This window comes from Acomys minous (assembly GCF_964271855.1).
Source record: "Acomys minous genome assembly, chromosome: 2".
NCBI classification, from domain to species: Eukaryota; Metazoa; Chordata; class Mammalia; order Rodentia; family Muridae; genus Acomys; species Acomys minous.
Window position 1 is genome coordinate 26,057,374 of NC_140484.1, and position 24,693 is coordinate 26,082,066.

Below are 24,693 nucleotides of genomic sequence, written 5' to 3' on the forward strand. Positions count from 1 at the left end.
ACAGCAATCCACCTGCCTCTGCCTCCTGAGTGCTGAGGTGAAAGGTGTGCACCACCAAGCCTGGCTTATTTTTTAATTCTTAAAAATCTAAACCTTTTCTCTTTTTTTGTGTGTCTGTGCCATAATATTCTGATTACTGACAAATGCAACCAATGTACACAAAAAATAATGTAAGATTATCGAAGCTCTTCTCTTGGTTTTTAAAGAAATAGTCAGCAGGGTGAAAGTGGGAGGCAGGGAGGGACAGGGGGATACAAGTGATGAGATAACAATTTAGTTGTAATCTGAATAAATTAATAAAATTAAAAAGAAAAAAAGAAAAGAAATACCGGCCTCATAAGGTGATCAAGACACCAATTGTGAAACTATACACCAACACAGATATCCATGCCAGGGACTAAACAAGAGAAAACATGGAATTTTTGCTTTATAGGACACCTGTAAAGAAAACTGTTGGGATTGGTCATAAGTGCCCCACTCCGTGTGACACTATGCAGTCTCTATATTTGAGCAATCAGATGATTGTATTCCCTAGTTGATAGAAACCAGATACAGAGTAGAAAACTGTTAGGCAACACAGATAAATCTCATCATTATTTGGCAACTCTTAGATTCATCTAAGATTCAACAGTGAAAAATTTCAAAGACAAATATGCACATGCACGTGTGCTTTTGGACACCATCAATCAAATGCATGAGACAATGGCAGCAAGAATGGAAGATGGCTGCCAATCACGCTGGGGTTTTCCTAACATGTGAACACTTCAGAAGCACTCATGGAATCCATACAACATATTTCTATCATGAATGGAATTTGAATTTTGGCTTGCAGCGGGGAAGGATGGAAATGTAAAATGATTAACTCTGTCCATTGAAGCCAAAGAGCTGCTGTCTTTGAAGAACGACAGGGTCTCCTCATCTGTATTTCTGCCCAGTGGGCTCATGGGTATGGAGGAGGATCAGCATGCTGTATTTCAACATTTCATGTTTCTTTTACAAATTATTCTTATGACAGGGTGACAGGTCATCCCTGTGGCCAAAGGACAGTCCCTAATCACGCTGTCAGATGTCAGTGGCAAACCAGCAACACATGGAACGCACCTAAGGGGTAAAGCACTCAGGGTGATTCTGGCTTCTTAAGTTCCTCATTGGGTAACATAGACTGGTCAATTCTGTGTACATACTTCAGCTCCGATTTTTATTAATACTATGCCCAGAGACTCAATGTATCAATGACTACAATGTATCAATGACTACCATAAAATGACAACATAGAACGGGGGACTGAAGTCTCTTTTGTTACAGGCTACCTTTGTTAGAATGTTGCTTTTGAACCTCAGCTAGTCCTAGGCAGGCCCTTCCTTGTCTCAGTTCCTTAGCACATGGCCAAAGAGGTCAGCTTGACAGTGGGCTGGCGTCTTCTGAGGAATGTGCAGACCATGCCTGCGTCTGCCCCCACGACACTAGCCCAGTGTCTGGGCATGTGAGCAGTTGTTCTGAAGGCTTGGGATGTTTATCCCCCATAAGCAGCTGAGCTGCCTCCTGTTTCGGGAGCAAAGCAGAGGAATGCGGTGGAAGAGACCCAGGCCTCTGGCCACCCAGATTAGAGAGTTTTGTGCTAAGGTCCCTATATGGTTGTGTTAGAGTGAACGGCCAGCTCCAGCCTGTCTTTACTCCTTGTTTGGGAAGCAAGTGGGAGGGGATCAGACCAAGGGGCTATATAACCCTTCAGCAGTCAGCTTCCCTGGATACGACCCACCCAGAGTGGAGAAGCCCAGCCAGTCACCATCAGGGTAAGTGGCACCAGCCCAGGGATGTGACTTAGAGATTCCACAGGCTCTTCTACTTCCCTGTGCAGCCAGACTCTGTGGGAATCTGGATGGCTTGCAAGCTCTGCATTGCTTAGTAAATATTTATACTGTCAAAATGAATGAAGCGTTTTAGCTTGCATGATTTTTACATTCAAATGGGGCTGAAATGAAGCTTGATATCCTGGAAAAAGAGATGAGGATGAAGTTATTAGTGTGTGTGTATGTGTGTGTGTGTGTGTGTGTGTGTGTGTGTGTGTGTACGTGTGTGTGTGCATGTTGTAAAATCTGTTTATACTAAACCAACAGCTTGCATCCTTCAGCCTCCTTGAGGGGTTGAAGTCTGTCTGTATATGGTAAGTTACACGGTTATTTCTCTTTAGGCCTTGGGAATTTTTGGATTTGTCTATGGTTCAGATGTAGTGTGGGAACTTTTCATGAGACTGTGTTCTCAGTGCAGCCGAGGTAACTGGGAGGGGCTGTCAGGAGCGAAGTGGGACAGTTGCCTGCTCTCTGATTTTGGCTGAATTGCTCCTGTTCTCCCTGGATCTCACAGCTAGTATTCCATGTAGGGAACATGTATCTTGTGAGTGTACCGGGTGCCCTTACTGTTTGGACCTGTGCCATGGATTATTTGCAGCATAGCGTAGCTTCTGCACTTTCTTCAGAGAAAGAAGGAAGTGTCTTATCCCAGGCAGGTCTGATTTGCATTTCTCTGCCTCGGGCATCCTTCAGCCCGGTAAACTGTCTCCTTGGAGTCAGCCTTGCCACTCTAGGCTCACGGTCACTGTAACTTGGGGCTTGGTAGCGTCAGCAGGGAGTGGAGTTTTCTCGATAAGATTTTCCTCCCATTTTGTGATTCATGACTAAATATGGTTTGCATTTTGAATCCCACAAGCCCGGAACAGTACTCCTCCTGTCCCCTCCCCCTCCCCCTCCCCTCCCCTCCCCTCCCCTCCCCTCCCTTCCCCTCCCTTTCTCTCCTGCTAACAATTCATTTTTGGCACAAGATGAACTTCACTGTGCTGCACCAAACTCCCCAACGCGGGTGCAGTTCCAAAAGCGGACACTGGAGCCAGTGTGTTTTACCTAATTAGGAAATGCTCCCGCTTCAAACTGAGCTGCCCATTCAGGTTAGATAAGGGTTGTAAACCTCAGCAGCAGCTCCCTCTGGGAACACGCAGACTTCTCTAGTGACTTTCAGAGTTTATCAAGACAAAATTTCTGGACATTTTTGGTGAAATATAAATACATCTTTACTGAATTTCACAGTATTTCTCCTGCATTTTTAAAAAACCAGATTACTTTTTTTTTTTTTTAATATATTAAAGCACAACCCCAAGCCATCCTTTCCGATGAAAACTTTGTGTAGGTTATCTTTCCTGTTTTCACAGGGCATCCTAATTCTAAGTGCCCGTTCCATTTGCAGCCCCGATGCTGAATGTGGAAAACAGGCTTAGTATATGCATATACTGGTCCTCCGCAGCAGGCTGCCTCTGAGAGTTAGTCACCCTGCTTCTGTCTGTGCCTCCTGGTAGTTAGAAACTATCCTCTGACTCCTCCTTATTTACTAGAAAGGGAGCGAAATATAATTCAGCATCTGAAAGGAAAGGGAAAAATGGAGAGAGGAAAGAGCAAACTGCCAACAGATCCCGTTTTCCATTATTGCGAAGGGAAACCCACACCTTGAAGGGCTCCCTCTAACCCTGGGCGTGGGGTGTCGAAAGGAGACCAAGATCACAAACTGAGCTTCTGAATAATGACAGGTGCAAGCCAGTATCTATGCGCAACACTCTGGATGGCCTTCCGAGCTGTGAAAAATCCAAGCTTAACACTCAGCTACTTAAAATATTGTTTTAAAAGCAAAGGAGCATATGTGTTCAATTAATCAGCTTTAGACTGTACACCAGAATTCAGGGAAGAAAACAAAAACATCTACAAAACCAAATACTTAACTACTTCAAAAGAACCCCAGTAAACACCTTGCTAGGAATAAGTAAGCATTTTGGAAACAGAACAAAACAGAACAACCCCCTGCATTGCATTATGGTTGTTTCTTTAACTTATCATTCTTGGGTAAAAACAGCTACTAGCATACTGTAGGATTTTCAGCCTAACAGTGACTTTAATTAATGAGGAAACATTATAACTCCTAAAATTTCAAACACTTTCTTGGAAACTTTCAATTCACGTTTTTACATGGCTTGTTAGCCTCAAACTTGTGATCCACCTGACTCAGCCCGCCACACGCTAGGATTACAGGTGTGCATCACCACACCCCAAGTAAGCAAGTTTTAGAGCCAAAAGATTTCTCTTTTAAACATTTACTACAAGCAACTATTTTAACTTTTTCACATTCTCACATGCTGCCCATTCCTCCAAATCTACCTTTTTGGGGGAAAACATTAGCTTATATTTGGTTTGGTTTGATATAGACAGAGAACACCAATAGTTATTTAACATGTGTTTATCAACATGCCCCATAGAAATCTGTTTCCGGACCCTGGGACTCCCATCTGTGTTCTGTAGTTAATCCACTCCCTAATGCTCTGCCTGACTGGCTTGAGAGTGTCTGTGACAAGCCACTCTTCATGCTGAGGGCCTGCGGTGTTAACCTGGAAGTCTGAGTTTCAGCTCATCAAAGGCTTTACAGCCCAGTGACAGCATTTCAAGATAAAGAGTGTGTTAGTTGAGATTCTTAGCCAAGAATCCTGTCTGTGGGTGGGAGTGACGGTGAGCCGGGGAGGCTGGGTGAATGCTGTGGCTCAGCAGGGGCTGCTCCCTCCCTGTCTCTGCAGAACCCTGCAAAGGTGCTCCAACTATGTGTGAAGAAGAGGACAGCACAGCTCTGGTGTGTGACAATGGCTCTGGGCTCTGTAAGGCTGGCTTCGCTGGTGATGATGCTCCCAGGGCTGTTTTCCCATCCATCGTGGGACGTCCCAGACATCAGGTGAGCCGGAGTCTCATGGAATGCAGAGAAGGAGGGGCTCTAGGCTAGATTCCTCTGTGTTTACATATATCCAACAATTGTTAGTTGCTTTCTGCTCAGAGCTTATACAGCCTTGTGGGAAACATATCTGTGGCAGTCTGAACGATAGTCTAGTGGTACAAAGCACACACAAACACACACTTCATACTGGTGATAATTAATATTCAGGAATAAGTGCTAATTTCATCTATCAGGCAGGAAGGTTATATATAACCACAATGCAGTCACTGTGACCATGATCTTCCCTGAGGTAGCAGCGCCATGGGGAGAGGGTGGGTTGTCATATAAGCTGTCTTTATGTACACCATCAGCACTTTTGGGAAAGAAACTCAAACGAAAGCCATGGCCACTCAGCTTCGCAGAGTTCAGTGTTAGTCGAAAGGACTCACTGTTAACTGATGTAGCTTTCTATCATACTAGCTGCTAAAGAAATCTTCGCGGTTCACAAGTTTGGGGAAAGATGTGTGATTTGTGTTATGTTGAACCATTTTAGGGAGTGATGGTGGGAATGGGCCAGAAAGACAGCTACGTGGGCGATGAAGCACAGAGCAAAAGAGGGATCCTGACCTTGAAGTATCCGATAGAACATGGCATCATCACCAACTGGGATGACATGGAAAAGGTACCGGGAACTGCCCACAGGCTGAGTCTTCAGTATGCAGAATTCCAATGCCCCCGATATCAGAACAACACGCTACACATGGGCTGCTGTGGGACGTAGCTGGCTGTCCTTGCTCAACTGCCCTGTTCATTGGTTTATTACTCACTGAAAACAAAATTGACTTCTTTCTTTTTGTAAATGACTCTGTTTGCCTATTGGTTTTAATAAACGAATTGGTGGGAGACAGTTCTGTAGGTAAGCCAAAGCTCTTAGCTCGTGTGTGTGGGACTCATTCTCTCTCACACCCACTGGATTGTCCTTCGAGGACGGTATCCCCAAGAGCACCAGCTGCCCAGAGCTAGAATTAGCCAGCCCATTTGTGAGAATATTTTAAAATTTTTATATTTATTTATTTTTTATTAATTTGCCATGAGCAGTTTTGTTAATTTTCACAATTGAAAAGAGGAGAACATGTGTATTTGGTACATTCCCTAATGACCCTGAACATAATGAAGTACTATTGTGACTGACAGATTTTTTTAAATGAATACTTTTAAATTCTCTTTCTGTGGCACACTGAATAAGACCCTTGCTCCCAGGCCATTGTGAAAGTGTCAATGGGGGGAAAAAGTGTTAAGTCAAGGATTATGAAGCTTCTTATTAGGCGTCTTTAAAAAACTAGTAAATAACAAGGAAAAAAAAAACAAAAGGAACAATGGGTAGTTGACTTTTTAAAAATGCATCGGAACATATTAAACTGCAGCATCTGTTTTTTATTTATCTATTTATTAGCTTTTTCAATCCTTCCAAAACACATCTACTCACCCACATATGCTCACATTTATTATTTTAAAACAAAGCCAACACATGGTACTGCTAAAATATATTGGTGATGAAGGCTCAAACCTCTCTTCCTCTGCATGGGGTGCCTGTCATTGGCTTTAATCTGACAGCGGGCTTGCTGCAACTGCAGTTTGTGTCATGTGGTGCCAGCATCATCAGTGGGAAAGGGTCCATTAGGAGTCTCTCCATGGAGCCCACAGCATCGCAACATGGATGATGCAGGACAAAGCATAGTGGAATGAGAAAACTACACTCTAGCAATTAAGTTAAAACATAGCCTGGGGAAAAGGAATGACTGGGGCTTTTATAGCCTGTTTCTAGCTAACCACAGTGTGCAGTAGATGACTGACTAGTGTCTTAGACACTTCACTTATCCCTTTTTATTTTATAGAGCAGCATATTATTCAATTGATTGTTTGTCGGAATAAAATGAAGGGGTTAACGAATAGCTTACCACTGGTCTTTATTGTAATGATGAATTATGGAGATGGTTTTCCAAACTGCTCAGCCCCATCCTTCCTTCATTTTATCATCCATCCCCATCCCCCACACCCCCATGCCTCACCTCCCACACTCGCATCCCCCAAGTGACAGGATGTTCCAGTGTCTCTTTCTTCACTGGAAACCACAAAACCAAAACCAAGAAACTTGAAACATGACAAAGCCTTTACGGTTGGTTTTACTTTTGTTAGTTTGTAAACTGTCATCAGCTGTGTTTGCTTATGTCTGGGCAAATCTCATAGTCCTGACGAAGGCGGACAATGACCCTTTATCAAGAGGTGAATTGTTTTATTCAATAATGATGGGCTCTTTTCAACACTCAGAGATTTAAAAGATTGCTTATCTATAAAGCTAGCACACTTTTGTCAAAAATGCATTTATGCACTACACACAGGTGTGCATGAGCTTTTGGGAGAATGTCTAAGGTCTGATGTGTGCTCCTTAACAGAAGGTCTAGCCTGTGCCTACAGAGGCTGTTTTCTCCATCCCAGGAGGGTGAGGACGCAGAGGGAAGCAGAGGTAGAGACCTTCTCCCCGCCTGCACACAGCCACTGACCCCCCCACAGCCCAACACACACACACACACACACACACACACACACACACACACACACACACTCAGAAACACAGACAGCCAAGAACAGTCTCTAGAAGCATTAAAGATGGCAGTTAGGTTTTCAGGTGAGCCTCATTCATTTAGATGTATAGTCATTTGCCCTTTTATTTATTATACTAAATCTAATTTCCCATAAGCTAAAGTGAAGGCATGCATATAAAAGATATACCTGAATGATGGATGATATAATTTATTCTAGTCCAGGCACTGCTCTGTCTAGTTTATTTCATGTAAGTCACACAAAGAACCAGTGAAGCATATACTGTTTATTCTCTCCTTCAGTTACCAATGGTGACACTAGAGATGAAAAGAGCTATGAACTTGCCAGATCACATGAACAGAGAGTTACCCAGCTGAGGTCGGAACCTACACTTGACTAGAGACTCTATGTCCTTGACCACTACACCACCCTGTCACACAGACATGGGTTCTGGTTTTGCTTAATCACTCAATAGATGGGCAGCCTTGTATATGCTGTTCACATTCTCTGTGCAGACTTGTACAGTCTTGCCTGGTTCTAGTTTTGCTCTGCACCTTCCGCTTCCTTTCCGGGACCTTCTTTGTCCCTCCACAGCACATCTCTGTGTTCCTCTCTCCCCTGCTCTTTAGATCTGGCACCACTCATTCTATAACGAGCTTCGTGTGGCCCCCGAAGAGCACCCGACCCTGCTAACGGAGGCACCTCTGAACCCCAAGGCCAACCGGGAGAAAATGACCCAGGTAAATATTTGCTCCAGCATCCAACCCTGGCAAATTTGGGGAAAGGGTAACCAGGATAAGACTGTACCATGGAGCCAGGTGTAGTGATGCACACCTTTAAAGGGCAAGGAAAAAATGTAAAGGTTTAATTAAGAAGGGAACATATTTAGGGTTAAGAACTTCTCATAAGTCATTCAAAATGCAGTATAATATAGTAAGAGCTGAATCTGTCACTTATCAGCTACTGAAGGCCACTTAAATTTTTTTCTTTTTTTAGAACATCAGTTTTCCTGTTTGTTGGGAATACTGATGCGATTATTTTTCAAGGGATAGATATTCAGAGTACTGATGGAAAAATGATATGTGAGCATCCTGGTGGGTGGCATAAGAGACGTCCAACAAGTACTAGTGATTACTATTGTCACTACTAGTGACACTATTGTCTGTGCGAATCCCAATACCATACAGTAAAGGAACATCCAATGAACCAGCTGCAGAGAGTTCTGGTGTGGCTGAGCTGTTAAACGTTAGCATCTACTGTCAATTCCACAATTCCCATCCCCCGGTCAAGCCTGGGGTGGTTCAAGTGCACTCTAGCTCCTAAGGATGTGGAGCAGGCACTGTCATCCCAGCTACCTTAAGTATGAAATTAAGTCTCAGATGCACTACATGATCTCCCCAGGACCACGTAGCTAAGAGTGGCAGTTCCTGGAGCTTACCCATGGCTGTTCCCCTTGAAGAAGCATGAATGTACGCAACCCGGGGCCTCCTCCTTGGAAGGGCCTTTGGGATGCACACCAGCACATCAGTAGCTCTGGGAAGCACTCTCCCTGGAAAGAAGTATCTAGCATCCCTTGAATTGCGTGAAGGTGGAGAAATGACTGGGAACTGTCGATTTCTAGCAAATACCAGACATTGCCTCTGGTTTGTAAACTACAGTGTGCTACTAAAATGCAGGCTGGGGACGTCTTCTGATGCAGGAAGGACGTAGGGGGCTCTGGTTTTAATCTTGTCCCTGAGTTGCATGGGCTAATGAGTTGGCATTTATATGTAGTCTGCTATTCCATAATATAGGCCTTATCTACCAGGATAAAAGCATCTCCCACCCCAGCCTGGGGTGGGGGAAGTTGAATCAAGGGCTAGCATTGACACCCCCCCCAATTGCATAAAAACATGGAAAAAACCAAACTGAACCAGGGTTATTCTAAGCCAGTCTAAGCCCTGGGTTTTTCTTTATGTCCCTTGGATATTATCTTTTTCTCTTGACTTTGATAAACTTAATAACACTTAGGCACATTCTCTCTCTGAGAGGTCATTTAGTCCAACCCTTCTTCCTTTACAATTGAAAAATAAGGAAAAAACAAACAGCATCGTAGATACTGTTACATCCAACTGAGGACCAAGACTAGAGGCAGCAGTTGGCCGCTCCTCAGATTGCCAGGCCCTGTGTACATACCTCAGGCTCCTTTCCACTCTCATCAAATCACCAGTGCGAGAGTCTGTCTATTACCACCTTCATTTTTCTTTTTCATGTGAGCGGGTCTGTCTTGGCCTTCCTTCCTTTTGGTCTCTTGTGTCTGGAAGGTCTGATTCTGGCCAGGGTGTGTATGTACTCTTCAGTGCTCTATGAAAGACTGACAGCATTATTTACTTAACCCTTTGGGTTCCTTTGCAGATTATGTTTGAGACCTTCAATGTCCCTGCCATGTATGTGGCTATTCAGGCTGTGCTGTCCCTCTATGCCTCTGGACGTACAACTGGTAGGTCACCAGGGGAGTGGGAAAGTCACCAGAGAAGGTGAGATTTGATGGTTGTAACCTGTGGGTTGTGACAGATGACAAGTGAATTGGAAGAGATAGAGATGGGTCCCGCACACCCACACCACCCGCTCTAAATTTGCCTTTTCAAAATGGACCTCACAGCACTTCGTTAGCAAGACTTTTCCCAATGGTTTCCCTGCTCCTTTTTCTGTCTTTCCCTAGCCATATCTCATCTTATCTCTCCTATGAAATACATTTTTTCTTTCATATAAGAGACTTAGGACTTATTGCTCCCCAGTCTTCAATATAATAGAACAGAAGTCACCGCACAGAAGCTGTTGTGGTGACTACCGTGTGCTCACTTGTTCCCCAGGCATCGTGCTGGACTCTGGAGATGGTGTTACCCACAACGTGCCTATCTATGAGGGCTATGCCCTGCCCCATGCCATCATGCGTCTGGACTTGGCTGGCCGAGATCTCACTGACTACCTCATGAAGATCCTGACTGAGCGTGGCTATTCCTTTGTGACTACTGGTGAGGCCCAGGGGAGGTCGAGGGAAGAGGATGGAAGACAGCATCTTGCTCACAGTAACTTAGTGGAAAGAGTGCTGTCACCATAAAGAGGGGTCATGGAGAGATGGCTCAGCTGGTCAAATCATTTGCTGTGCAAGCCTCGCAACCTGAAGTCAATTCCTGTATCCACAGTGAAAGGAGAGAACTGACTGCCAAGAGTTGCCTTCTGGCATCCACACACATACACCTGAATTAACACACACACACACACACACACACACACACACACACACACACACTAATGTACACACAAACAATAATAATAATAAACTAAAAATTAAAAACTAAAACAATAAAAATAACTTCGTGAGTTAGAGACTTAGCCAACAGCAAAGCCCAACCCCAATGCACAAAGTAAAGCTTAGCTCTTTTTGCTTTGTGGTTTTAAAGCCATTGCAGTTTCTTTGAGAGTAGCTATAGACATTGGTGTGTGTAGTGGGCAAGTCAGAGTGGACATCCATTTTTATGTATGGTGCTAAAGGTCAAATCCAGGGCCTTTAACTTGCTAGCTAAGCCATTTACTGCTCAGCTGTACCCACAGAACTACTTGGATAATTTTTAATTTCTACATTTATAAATAGAAAAGAAAGTGTAAAGATGGAGAGAGGTGTGGTTGGCAAACTTTGGAGACATCTACACAGGACTCACATCCCAGCTTGTTACCCTTTAGCTGTGTGACCTTGGGCAGCAACCAACTTTACTAAGCTGTGGTCCCTTTACCTGTAAACTGGGCCCAGTCACAGATTCTGCCCTCTGTGACTGCTAAGAATATTAAATACTACAAGGTCTATCGAATATTCTGCCCAGAGTGAATGCTCAATAACTATTAGCTAATTTTTAACATACCTAGCAGGCAGTGATATGTGCGTGTCTTGCATCAAAGCCCGGTGCAGCTTACATTCCCTTGACAAGAGGCCAGTGCTGGGACACACTGAACTACTAGTGTGTCCACTTTAGCCATGTCTCTAACTGTCTAAATCCTTCCACATTGGCAACTATTCAAACTTTAGGGTTTTAGACATATCTGAAGCTAATTCTAGGCTCCATGTTTGAGCCCTGAGAAATATTACCATCTTCTTTTCCAATACAGTGTTGACTCAGTTCTTTCTTGTTCCCCAAAATACTTTCCAAAGAGTCCCAGGAACCAGGTGGAACAGTGCCTTGGAAGCTCAAAGCACAGGGGTCTGAGTAGCAGGCAGCCACCTTTTCCATGTCTCTCTCCGTATGTTGGAACTGGAGCTGTCCTGAGCTAGCATCTGCTTCATTTTGAAAAGTGAAGAACGTGTAAAAAACCAAGCTACTACTGATCTGGGCAGGGCAGCAAAGCTCTGCGAGGCATGAAAACTCTGAGACTCCTGCAGAAGAGTGACACGGGGCAGGTAGATTTTAGCCACTGTGTGAACGCTAATGTATACCCTCTTTCTATGCGTTTGACAGCTGAGCGTGAGATTGTCCGCGACATCAAGGAGAAGCTGTGCTATGTAGCTCTGGACTTTGAAAACGAGATGGCCACTGCTGCCTCCTCTTCTTCCCTGGAGAAGAGCTACGAACTGCCTGATGGGCAGGTGATCACCATCGGGAACGAACGCTTCCGCTGCCCAGAGACCCTCTTCCAGCCATCTTTCATTGGTAGGCAACGGGAAGTGGGGTCTCCCCGTTCCGCATCCAGCTAACCCTTGGCTACCAGTGCCCATTGGCAGGTAGAAGTGAGCCAGGGCTTCAGAAACAGCAGCAGTTCTAAAGTAGGACAAGCGCCACATTTTCTAAATGGGAAGACAGGAGGGAGCCAAGAGAGGAGTTGGCTTCCTAGGAAAATTCTCATAAGTCATAGTCAAGACAAATGCATTCCCGGCATAACACGTGAAAGTTGAACGTTGTCTATGTTTAGGACACAGTGACGTACGGGAGTGATTGGGGAAGACAAGTTGCGGGCTGCAGTGTACGGGAATGCTGTGGGAAGAAGGAAACCAGAGCAACTAAAGTGCATCCATTCCACATTGGCACAGCGGGGTCGCATAGGGCATCCTCTTTGGAGGCTGGTGGTCTGGGCTTGAGATTTTTGTTCTATTTTCATGATCTTGAGAATATCACCTAACCTCTCTGAGACTCATTTTTCTCATACTAAGGTAGCTGGAAGATTTATAGCAGAGTTGTATAGTTCCCTCTGCCCAGGGCCTCTCCAAAACAAGCATTCAACAATCTGGTCCTGCCAGCAATTAATAATTAGGTGTTGTTGTTACTATCATCACTAGATCACAGTGTTAAGAAGACTGAGGGGGCCACCTAGACATTTATTTCAAGAAGCCTGCATCAGAAGGCAACAGGAAACTCAGGCCCTTGCTCCCACCCTAAATGTCTGTATAAAGATAGCATAAAAAATATCTTTGGTGGTTGGATGTGGCAGTGTAGGTCTTTAGTCCCAATACAAGGGAGGCAAAGGCAGGTGGATCTCTAGGAGTTTGAGGGCAGCTTGTTCCACAGAACAAGTTCCAGGCCAGCCAAGGTTACATAGAGAGGCCTGTGTTTGAAACAAAAACAAACAAAAGCCCAACCAACCAAGCGAAAAGTTTATCCAAGTTGGAGAGACATTTCTCTGACAATACCACCATCCAGCCTTCGGTGTTGGAGGTGCAAAGTAACACCTGTGGAGAGATGGAAGTGCTCTGATCCATGGCTCTGGCCCTTCTTTTAACAGGACGTCTGAAGGCCTAGCCCCTTAGTCGAGACAAGTACAGCAGGATGTTTTCTGAGACACTGGTATTAGTATGTTGTAACCTCACCCTGAGCCTCTTTGTTAGATCGGAGGCAGGAGGATGGCATGGAGTATAACAGGGTCCTTTGGTCCCTTAGGTGGTAGCTTTCTAATTCATGATACCTGCCAGCCTCACTCAGGAGGGGATCACTTAGTTGTGACAACCAGATTTTCCACATTCAACCAGAGTTTTGCCCAACACCCAAAGACCATGGCCTGTCTCTTTTCCAGGGATGGAGTCAGCTGGCATCCATGAAACCACCTATAACAGCATCATGAAGTGTGACATTGACATCAGGAAGGACCTCTATGCTAACAACGTCCTCTCGGGGGGCACCACCATGTACCCAGGCATTGCTGACCGGATGCAGAAGGAGATCACAGCCCTCGCACCGAGCACCATGAAGATTAAGGTACCACACTAAGACCCTCTGGCTCAGGAAGTAGCAGGAAGGGCAGTTCTAGAGCAAGCCACAAGCAAGAGAATTGGCTTAACAGGCTCCCTATTGTTCCCAAAGGGAATGAGGTTAAAGTGAGAGTTAGACTTAGACACATACCGCTTAAAAGAGGCTTTGAGAACAGCAGGTTGCATCTAGAACAAGTTAGACAAGTTTCAAATCTCCAAACTTTACTTCTTAAATGAAAATGAATGTGAAACTTGGGGGCCCAGTATGGCCAGAGAGCCAATAAAACTGGGGACACCAAGATGACACATTCAGGAAATGAGCCTGGGTCGGGTCAGAAGGTCTCTGCTATTTGTGCAACTTTCTAAAATCGAAAATCCCCTCAGTATGGAAAAATAAAAACATGTAGCTTCAGAACAGAACTTCTGTGAGGGTCAGTTATGAAATTAAACCTGATGTTGACACAGCCATGCGAGGTCAGACCTTCGAGCCCGTTTCTTTGTATGTAACTTGAGAATCCACTGGATACCTACCATTCAAAATCCTTATCGGAATCAAATGAGCAAAGGCCTGTAAAACACTTAGCATGGGGCCAACCCAGTGAGAGCTAGGTGAATGAGAAAAAAAGAACGTTTAACCAGAGTTTGCTAGTAGACAGAGAGTGAACTCCAAGCCAGCATTTCACAACACTTCATTCACCAAAGCAACCACAGCTCTCCAAGAAACTATGACTGGAGTGGAATTTGGTGCTGCTCCACTCTGTGTTTGAGTCTCTGACCCAGATCACATCCTGGCCTGATGCTCTGTACTCTGCCTAAGCCGTGCACCCAAACCAAACCAAGAAGAGAGCATGCACTGGTGGGTAGGGTCTGCACTTTGAATAAGGCCAGCCGCTGCTGGGGAAGGGCTCTGAGACCCGCGTCTTGGACGACGCATATGTTTAGAAAGCAGTGGCCAAAGAGCACTTGCACAGTAAGTGCTGGAACAATCACAATGGCTCTGCGCACACACACTAAGACTTCTACAGAAAGCTCAGGTCCTACTGGGCTCTTAGGCTCAGCCACTGGAGGCAGAGACTGTCAGGGCCTTTATGCAAATGCCCCATATGATCGAGGGCCAGTTTGTATTTGTCCAGTGAACAGAAAAAGGAGTTAGGGATGGTTTGGCATAGATTGCATGGTGTAAAAAGAGACAGAAAAATTAATGGGCTCACTGGGGGAATCTCTCCACACCAGTTTCTTCAAATCCCACTTCCTCAAACAGAAGGATGTCCTTGTTTCCCAGGAAGCGCCAGTAGGTGGCACTCGCTCCTGGCTAATGCCCTTCCTTTCTTACCCTGGCAGATCATCGCCCCTCCGGAACGCAAGTACTCAGTCTGGATCGGCGGCTCCATCTTGGCTTCTCTATCTACCTTCCAGCAGATGTGGATCAGCAAACAGGAATATGATGAAGCCGGTCCCTCCATCGTCCACCGCAAATGCTTCTAAGTCACCCCCTTGCTCTGTCTCTAGCACACGACTGTGAATGTTTCTGTGGATCAGCGCCGTTTGTTCCTTTCCAAATCATCCTTCCCCAAAGCTTTGACTTGTTACTCGTGATTTTTTGTTTTTTGTTTTTAAAAATAAATCAATCAGACATGTGCTACCCTTAACTTTTTAGACTTGGCCTATCAACGCTGAATCGGTTGTTTCCTATTAGGTGGGCCTCATTTATTATAGGGTGGCTCCCTCTAGTGGTCAGGAGAGGATGTGACACATTAGAAAGACAAGTTCCCAAGCAACAGAGGAAGCTCCCATTGAAATAATGTAAACAGAATGCATTTGAGAGTGTAATATGTATTCGTGCCAAAAGGAAAAAAGACACACTGACTTCCAAACTTGTTGAGTGACTAGTTTACTTTATACATATAGGTAACCTGATAGGTAAAAAACAAAAACAATTTTACATGTATTTAAAATTTGGCAAGTATAATGGTTTTATTAAAATAAAATCCTTTGCAGTAAAGCATACATCTATGCATGAATATGCTTGTGTGACTTTTAATTTGCATCAAGCCTTGTGCATTAAATTTTAATGTACTTCAAACTTTGTGCATTTTAGAGAGTACATATATATTTTGAGTTTATTTGTTACAAAAAAAAAGAATACTCTTTCTAAAACCCTGAGAAACTACTTTAAGATTCTCCCTATGTACCTGGATCATATGTTCCTCTTCCTTTGACAAAAATGCAGTGGATATATTTGCACTAAAAGGAAAGAAAAACTGGCTGTATTTTCCAGGGACCACTCATGTCATTCACCATACATAGGATTTTCACACGCCATCACTACTTTTTTCTTTAATGTGAAAATACTGTTATCATCACTCATCGGATGAGGAAACCAAGGTGTCTCAGAAATGTAGTTACTGAGGGAGCTATTCACGCCAGCAGTTCCTTTGTATATCAGCTTGCGACATACAAAGGCTTTTGTTCTTTTAAAACTTCAAGACATATTGAGGCTGGAGAGTTGGCTCTGTGCTTAAAAACACTTCTTGTCCTTGCAGGAAATCTGGCCTCAATTCTTAGCACCCACATGGTGGTTTGAAATCCACTGGCTGTGACTCAGATCCCAGGGCATCCAAAGCCCTCTTCTTACCTTTGTTGGCACTAGGCAAACATATGGTACACATACATATACACTTCAGGCAAAACATTGACACATATAAAATAATAAACTAAATAAGTCCAAATAAGATGCTACAAATAGACATGTTGTTATTTGCAGCACAATTTATTTCTGATGATATCATTTGGGTACATTAATAGGTACAGATTGAACACCATGTGGCCTCTTCTGGAGACACAGCAACCCAAAAAGGAAACTTCAAAATGTGCAAGAACAATAAATATCAAAGTTTTGGTCTAAAATATATAAATATAAAATATCAGCAGTCACTTCTGGAAACATCATAAGAAATTCGGCAGCCACACATATCCATGGCAGGTATCTGGTCTTGTGATTAGAGCTTGTCACCTCAGATCCAATACAGTTGTTTTTATGTCTTTTACCAATACATGGCTGCATACCTAGAAGAGAAAAAAAAAGTGTTATGTAATAATATTTAATGTACAGTTTTTCTTTAGGGGAGGGATGTAGATTTCCTTACATTTTCCTGAATTTTATAAATATTGCTGAGTTGGGTTAGAATCAGTATAAACTAAACATCTGGGAGAATAGTCTGTGCTGCTAGTCACACTGAGCATCTGTGAGAGTAACAGCTGCGGCTGAGCCAGGCCTTGTGGTGCACACCTTCAATCACAGCTCTTAGGAGGCAGACGAGGTGGAATTCTCTGCCTTTGAGGGCAGTGTGGCCTGTGTGAGTTCCAAGGCTACACAGGAAGACCCTGTCTCAATGATAATAATGAGGACAACAGCAGCAGCAGCAATAACAAAGGCAACAATTAAATCATCCACGATGTCTACTCACACTGAACAGCCTGGGGTCCTTGGTGTGAGGATGGAAACCTTTCTTCTTACAAGTAGACACCTCAAGCATGCCAGCATTGGTGAGCCTGAAAATGCCAGTGCTAAATAGGAGGGTGAAAAGAAGCACAAAGTTAAGGACCGCCTGGGGAAGACATAAACACATACATCCTCCAAATGGGATGGAGGAAGAAAACACAAACCAGGAATTCCCCCACGACTTTTACAACTAGCTTTGCCATGACTGCCTTTAGGAACATTGATCTCCAAGTATCCAGAGGGCCCAAAAGGGACAGGCAGCTGAACCATTGAGACCCTATATGAAGAGGTCATACGTTTCTCTACCTGATCAGAGAGTTCTGATTTCTGCGCTAATGCTAGTGTGCTTTATGTCAACCATCGGGCATGTGGCAGTGTTAGACACTAGATAAACAAGTCACAGAGACTATCATCTAGTGTCTTCTTCGCATCAGTCCAAGACAGGTGAGTATGAAGTATGAAGAGACGGGGTCACAGTGGTCAGGTACCCTACAACTTTCAGGGAGAGAGAGAGTCAGGCCTCAAAAAATGTCTGTCTGATTCTTATGATCACAATTACTTGCAAACTGAAGTCTCCAGACAATGAAAAGCCACTCTTGTGTTAAGAGATTTCTAACACAAGGCCATGCTACACTTGTTGACTGTGGAGAGTTGTGGATGCTGTGACAAGGGCCAAATTATTTTGAGATGTTTTCCATTTCCTTAAAAACTATTCACTGACCACCTTTGTGTTTATAACTACTACTACAGGTTTTAGGAAATATTTTAAAATACTTTTTATTTATTTTTATGTATATTTGGTGCTTGGGGTTCATGAATATCTGTGTGAGGCAGCTGGATCCACTGGAATTTGAGTTACAGACAGTTGTTAGCTGCCATGTGGGTGCTGGGAATTGAACCTGGGTCCTCTGAAGGAGCAGCCAATGTTCTTAACCACTAAGCCATTTCTCCAGTCCCTTTAGAAAATATTTTTAACAGACCTTTAACTAATCCAAAATTTTGTTACAAATGCCATCAGACAACATCTGATCACTACGAGATAGTAGTCCGTGCCCCCCAGCCCTTTGCTGTAACCATGCTATCTCTGTCACTGTATTTAGTAAATGTCATGATTAATAACTAGCTTTGTTCTGTAAATAATAAAATCTCATGGGACAACTCCCATGGTAGAGTATGTCTTTCAGGGCAACTTGGACCCACATTCCTGGCCATGTCTACTTGCATTTAGCTCAAGAATAAAGTAATTCTTTTCAAGACTTATGTTTTGTGTTAACATATTACATAATAACATTTGTATTCCCAAATTAGGAAAGCTTTGGAGTTATATGAGCAAGGCTGGTAAACTTTTTTCATAGAACAAAGAATAGTAGAAATATGGCTCCAAAAGTCACCTGGGATAGCATCCCTGTTACATGGTATAACTAGCACTTTCACCTTTGAAAGGGCTTCAAACAAACAAATAAGACTGTGGAGCTACGGGTACTAGCACAGCTCATCTCTTTCCTAAGGGCCTCATATCCAAGTGCCATGGCATGGTGGACTCTGGAGAGCGCGCTCGTGTCACACTTACTCTTTATGCTTTGGGGAACAGACAATGGCAATAGCCTCCGGCAACATAAGCTGGTAGGAACAGTGAGTGTGAAGGTCCACACTGGACAGGAATGCAGTTTGCGTGGGGTGTGTCTACACATGGAAAAAAGACAGTCTCGTTAGGGAAGCTTTGCTTAAAACTCCTCCTGTAACTTTCACTAAGCAAATACACAGGAAAAAAAACAAAAACAAACCCATGTTCTGGTGAGGGCTGGTGGGATGGTTTAGTGGGTAAAAGCGTTTGTCATGCAGGCCTGTTGACCTGAATTAGATCTCTGAAGCCTATGGTGGAAGGAGAGAACTGACCCCCTGAAGTATGCCCTCTGACTTCCACATGTGTGCTGACACCTGGACACCTGCCCTTGCACACATCTCACCACCACCTCAACCACCACCACCACCACCGTCACCACCACCACCACCGTCACCACCACCACACCACTACCACCACTGCCAATAAGAATAACAATATGAAAATACAAATTAATTGGGTGTGGGGGCTGACAGAATTCTTTCTTCTAGCATACTCTTGTTGGTTTGGAATAACTATAAATTAAGTTCCTAGGAGTATATATCCTTCCCTTGTGAGAAAGAGTCAGATAGTTCCACTTTGTCAGAGACTTTGAATTGATCCTCCATTAACAAATCTAACAAGGTAAGAATCTGACGATCTCAATCCACAAATGAGGATCTCCAGATGAAGCAACCTTGCCACAGGGATCAGAAATCTGGGTCTTGGACTCGTTTTGCACTCCTGGAAGTAAACAGAGCACAGTACTGAGACTGTCTATGGCTCTTCATCCTTATACACAGGAGAAAGGGGTCTCCAAGTTGCTGACGGTGTCTGGGGGCTCTCACTAAGGTCTGTGCTGTTGTTATTCCCACGCCTCTTTTACAGACAAGGTGATGATTGAGGTAAACAACACACACAGTGACTTCTAGAAGTCAAAAGAGTCAGTCAAGCCAAGACATTTAAATTAAAATTCAGGTCTTCCAGATCCCAATTCAGACTTTCTTCCTGAGGAAGAGTGTATCTGCAGGGCCTAGCCCTGGGACTGACTGCTGGTGGTTACTGGGTGCTGTAAAAACCAGCATGACTGGAGCAACACTTGTGTATTTTCATTCAACTCCAACAGCATGACACTGTAAACTCAATTTAAATCTAAAATCCTGGAAGTCTAGAATGATGACCAGTCTGTTAACTAAACAAATTAAATTCACTGTAGCATATATGTAACAGACACAGCACCTCTTAAGAAAATTTTTGATTCTATTTTGGGAGTTGTTTATCAAGAAGAACACTGACTGGCCTGCAACACACTGCATATATAGTTTGTTATAATTTCCTTGATGCAGCTTGTGTGTGTGAGTGTGTGTGTGTGTGTGTGTGTGTGTGTGTGTGTGTGTGTGTGTGTGTGTGTGTGCATGTGTGATATAGTGGCATACATATGTTTATGTGTGTGAGTGCGTACAGAGGCCAAAGGTTAACATCAGGCCTATTCTTTTTATGGCTCATCACGTTTTTTGAGTTAGTTTTTCCCATTGATCCTAGAGCTCAGTAATGAGGCTAGGTTGGCTGCCTAGCAGTTGTTGGGGATCTACTTGTCTCTGTCCCCTCAGTGCTGGGTTCTAGGCTCAGGCTGTAGCACCCAACCTTTTAGGTAGGGACAGTGGTTCTAAACTCAGGGCCTCATTTTTACACAGCGAGTACTTGTACCAACTGACCCATCTCCCCAGTTCTTCTGTGCTGTGGCTTATTTTGCATTTTAAAGTGCATCCTATATAAATTCCCTTAGGCTAAATACTTTAAAACAGCCATTCAGATCCAAGAGTAAGGCATATAGTATTTACTATTCAATAAACCAAATAGATGACTAGAAAGCTTTGCTGTTCTCTTTTACAAATAAATTCTCACATTTGAGGGCCAGTTTTTACTTTTCAAAGGGCTTTCACGTCCTAGCTTGTTTACTGATGACGTCAGAGCAGTAAGAGAGCTCACTGGCTTCCCTCAGTCAATGGGAGAACTTGAAAGCTAGCAGTCCTGACTAAGAGGATAGAGGGACTCAAAGGCCAAGCAGGGCTGGTATCTGCTCCACTGGCCCAGATTGTGTGTGTGTGTGTGTGTGTGTGTGTGTGTGTGTGTGTGTGTGCGCGCGCGCGCATGCCCACACTTTTCTACAAACAAATACAATGCAAAACAACCCCTGTTCCTTCTTTAGGGTCTATTGAGGACACCCAGATTTTTGACCTGCATTTCATGCTAAGTGAGATGACCTGTCTCCGTCTGCTATCATTAGAATGGTGAGGTCCCCTTGACATTCTCTAGGGGAACCTAGTCAAAGGGAGAGCAGTGAGAGGTGCGGCCTTTAGGAGTTGACTAACAGCAGCTCAGCAGAAGGGATTCAGGGTGAAGGGGGTGTTCTCTTGATCTTCCACCTCCCACCCCAAAAGGATGGAGCACCAAGGTGTTGTCTTGGAAACAGAAAGCAGCTCTCTCTGGACATCAGTGCCAACACCATTCCCTAGAACTGTAAGAATGAAATCTCTCTTCTTAATAAATTATCTGGTTTCAGACATTTTACTTACAGATGCATAGACAGACACAGTGCCCAGGCTGAGCTGTGTACAACTAAATAGAAAAATCTCTTAGATAACATGAACTATGAAAACAAACAGACTCTCTTCATTAATAAAATTCATAGTTTTTCTTGGCCTCTAGAAAAATGTTAGGAAATTCATTGGCATTGTTTCATTCAACACTGCGCAACATATGAAGTCAGTTAATGGTTCCCACTCCATGGCCGATGGAGCCACCATCACAGCTGGCCTCACTTCGTCAGTTATGGTTCCCACTCCGTGGATGATGGAGCCGCCATTACAGCTGTCCCCACTTCCCAATGTTCCTATCATGAACTCTTAGCAGAGCTGATACTTATTAAACTCTGGTCTATTTGATGTCTAAGTGCAGCTTCACACCGACTGTGTCCCGGGAGATGTCAGAACCTAACATTCTGGCCCTAGCCACTTGTTCAACTCCCCAGCCATTTGATGTGTACACTTTGGCTCTGCGGGGCAGGACACTAGAGTGTGTGGACCCTCTTTGGTATATGCAAATGTTGTTTACAAGACATGTCATGAGTGAAAAGTTTATAATTTAATTTTATAGCGAAGGACAGGAGACTATTACACAGTTAAGAGTCTGGGTGAGGCTCATCTGAACCCAGGAGAGGAAGACCTATCGTCATGTGTTAGCGTTCCTAATTCTGGGTGAAACAAGAAAATATAGGATTCCCATTGGAAATCCAGATGGGACAGTTATGCATAGCTCAGCATTGAATATGCTGATGCAATATCATGATACTTATCAGTTCTGGGAAATTATAAAAACAAGAAACGGTTTAAATTCAGCTAAATTCCTGTGGGAGTGAAACAACACAGTATACAAAAATAAACTGAAACCCAAAAGGCCAAACGTACATGAATCCATCCCAACGTGAGGAGACCATGTTGGTCTTGAACACTGAATAACTCCTCCACATTCTCCACGTCGCAATAGTCTGGGCCTGCAGACTGCTTTGGCACGACCACGTGGGTAATAGTGAACTCGTTATGTGTCTAGGAAACAATTATCCAAAGAAAGTAACAAGCCTCTGACAGAAGAGACATCTTAACAGGATGCGGGGTGCTTCATTATCAGCTAGCCAGACCTTCTCATATGTACTGCCTGTACCGCTGGTACCACCCCTCTCTCTACACACGATCACAGTTAGAAAACACACAGAGAAACTGACTCGACTTAAAGTTTTGGACACCTGTTGTTTGGGACTTGGGACCAATTTCTGTTGTTGAAAATACAAATGAAATTAGTATCAAAGAGAGCAATGGCTACCTATTAACAAATAATGCCTCAGCATACCAGGCCAACAATGGAAAATATCTTCACACAGCAAGGCTGGGTTTCTTTAGAGGGACAGAGATGAATTTAGCAAATGTGTGATGTTACTAAAACGTATTCCTATGAGTTGTAGGGGCTGAAGTCTCTCTCTCTCTCTCTCTCTCTCTCTCTCTCTCTCTCTCTCTCTCTCAATTTATTTATTTATTTATTATGTATATAGTGTTCAGCCTGCATGTAATACAGGTCAGAAAAGAGCAACAGATCTCATTGTATGTAATTATGAAATAATAGGACTTTCCTCTAAGAGTCACCAGTGTCTTCCAAAGTTAAAATAATATGGTTTTTACAACTAAGTAAAGAGAAAGAAGAAATACATCGCTCTCCTTGCAGAAAAGGTAAATGTGGAAAAGAAAGGGTCTTGGAGTAAAAATGAGTGTTTTAGGTGACTGTGCCATGAGGTGCTGTCCTCCTCGGGGCCTGCTGGGCTTTCCATCTTTTTACAGAACCATCCTCTCTCCAGCCTCAGGGCCTCCCTCCACGGTGAGCACTACTGCTTACATCTTGACTTGTAACCTAACAGTTTTCTAAATGTTTTATTTAAAGAAGTGTTTTATGAAATTTTACAGTTCATTCTTTAGAAGGCTGAATCCATGATTAATAGCAGTCATCTAAGGAAGTTAATTGTATAAGGTTAATTTCATAATATCTACACACACACACACACACACACACACACACACACACACACACACACACACTCTGCTCTTCTTATTACAGGGAGGCCAGTGCTACTCAGAGAGAGAGATGAAATAAGACCGTACCAGTTTTCCACAGAGGATCCCACAGGTTTCGATTCCTCTTACTGTGTTAGATTCAGCCAGCAGCAGAAATTTATGGCAAAGATCTCTTGACAAAACTACACACCTCAGGCCTTCAACTACTAAATCTAAGTCAGAGAAAGGAGAAACATGCTAAGAACAAATCTTGGATCTTGACATTCAGAACTGAGTTTCAGAGAGCTACTAAAGTACAAATTTCAACTACCAGCTGTTTCACTTTCCATAGTTAGTTAGAAAAAAAAAACTCTTGAAAGTAAACACTGATTAGGAGGGTCAACTGACATGTATACTTCACACACAAATTATTTTACAAGAAGGTTTATAAAGAGTAAACTCTATTACACAGTTGCCCTCTCAAACAATTCCTGCATATGTGTCTTTTCTTTCTGCACACCACAAACATGCCAAAGGACCCTCAGGCCACAGTTCATATATCATAAGACACGAGATGAATATTCCTTATTGTGTTTGCTATGTGCAACCTTCAATTCGAATGAATGTGAGCGATCAGTCTACAAAAGCTCATTTTATTTTTGAAAACAATTACTAGCAAAATAGCATGCAAAGTGACTGCCTACCATGACTTACATAGGTGCCTCTGTGAAAAAGAATTTGCCTATTCAATTTGGAGCACTTGACAGAGCCACTGTGACAGTACTTAACACTACTACACGCTGGTGGAAAGCCACACCGTTCACTTGTTAGCTACGTGACCGAGACCCCACCAGTCCAGACTAATGTTAAACACTTCAGTACCTTCTTTCCTCTCCAGTGTTTTCTCTTTAAGATATATGTATATCTTGGGTAAAACACAGAGAAGGAAAACAAATGGTTGGACTTGTGATTCAAATTCCCTACTCAATATAAGAATATGATTGGTCTATCATCAGGCAAGTTTTGTGGGTTGGGTTTTAAAGTTAGTAAAGGTCAGATGCGCCTGCGCCCTACTTGACTTACTCTGAACAGCACTTAGCGTGGCCGCTGGCTTTAGCGCCCTGTTCACCGGAGGAGAGTGGTCAGCGAAATCGCTTCTATCACTTTTTTGAGGTCGATCAGCAAATACATCCCGCAGGGAGTTGTTTTGGTGGGTGGAAAAGCAGGACAGCAGGCTTCCGTCAGTCTGCTCCGAGAGCACGGGTGAGTCCTGGTCTCGCTTCTGGCCCCGGGCCACCTCCTGCTTCTTGAGTTGATCTTCGAAAAACAGGAACTGCTCGGATTCCAGTTGCTGCTGGCGCATCTGAGCGATCCGCTTGCGCTCCGCTTCGATCAGTCTCTGATGTTCCAACTTTTTGAGAATTTCGGCTTTATATTTGTTCTA

General features: G+C 43.6%; 2 protein-coding genes across 2 annotated transcripts in view; one reads left to right on the plus strand and one right to left on the minus strand.

The window, feature by feature from the left end:
• Positions 1-1,643: 1,643 nt before the first annotated feature.
• Positions 1,644-15,198, plus strand: ACTA2 (actin alpha 2, smooth muscle). Its single transcript, XM_084772599.1, has 9 exons — positions 1,644-1,793; positions 4,607-4,758; positions 5,291-5,419; positions 7,968-8,078; positions 9,733-9,817; positions 10,191-10,352; positions 11,829-12,020; positions 13,375-13,556; positions 14,891-15,198. The coding sequence occupies exons 2-9, from the start codon at positions 4,630-4,632 to the stop codon at positions 15,032-15,034; spliced, it is 1,134 nt and encodes a 377-aa protein (XP_084628725.1). The 5' UTR covers positions 1,644-1,793; positions 4,607-4,629; the 3' UTR covers positions 15,035-15,198.
• A 1,100-nt stretch (positions 15,199-16,298) lies between these two features.
• The window catches only part of STAMBPL1 (STAM binding protein like 1), a 54,160-nt gene continuing 45,765 nt past the window's right edge, over positions 16,299-24,693 (minus strand). Inside the window, exons 6-11 of the mRNA XM_084772598.1 lie at positions 24,333-24,690; positions 23,358-23,482; positions 22,119-22,256; positions 18,622-18,734; positions 17,017-17,116; positions 16,299-16,615 (exon numbers count right to left, since the gene is read on the minus strand). Of these exons, the coding sequence (XP_084628724.1) occupies positions 16,559-16,615; positions 17,017-17,116; positions 18,622-18,734; positions 22,119-22,256; positions 23,358-23,482; positions 24,333-24,690 (891 nt within the window). The 3' untranslated portion in view covers positions 16,299-16,558. The remainder of the gene's footprint in view (positions 16,616-17,016; positions 17,117-18,621; positions 18,735-22,118; positions 22,257-23,357; positions 23,483-24,332; positions 24,691-24,693) is intronic.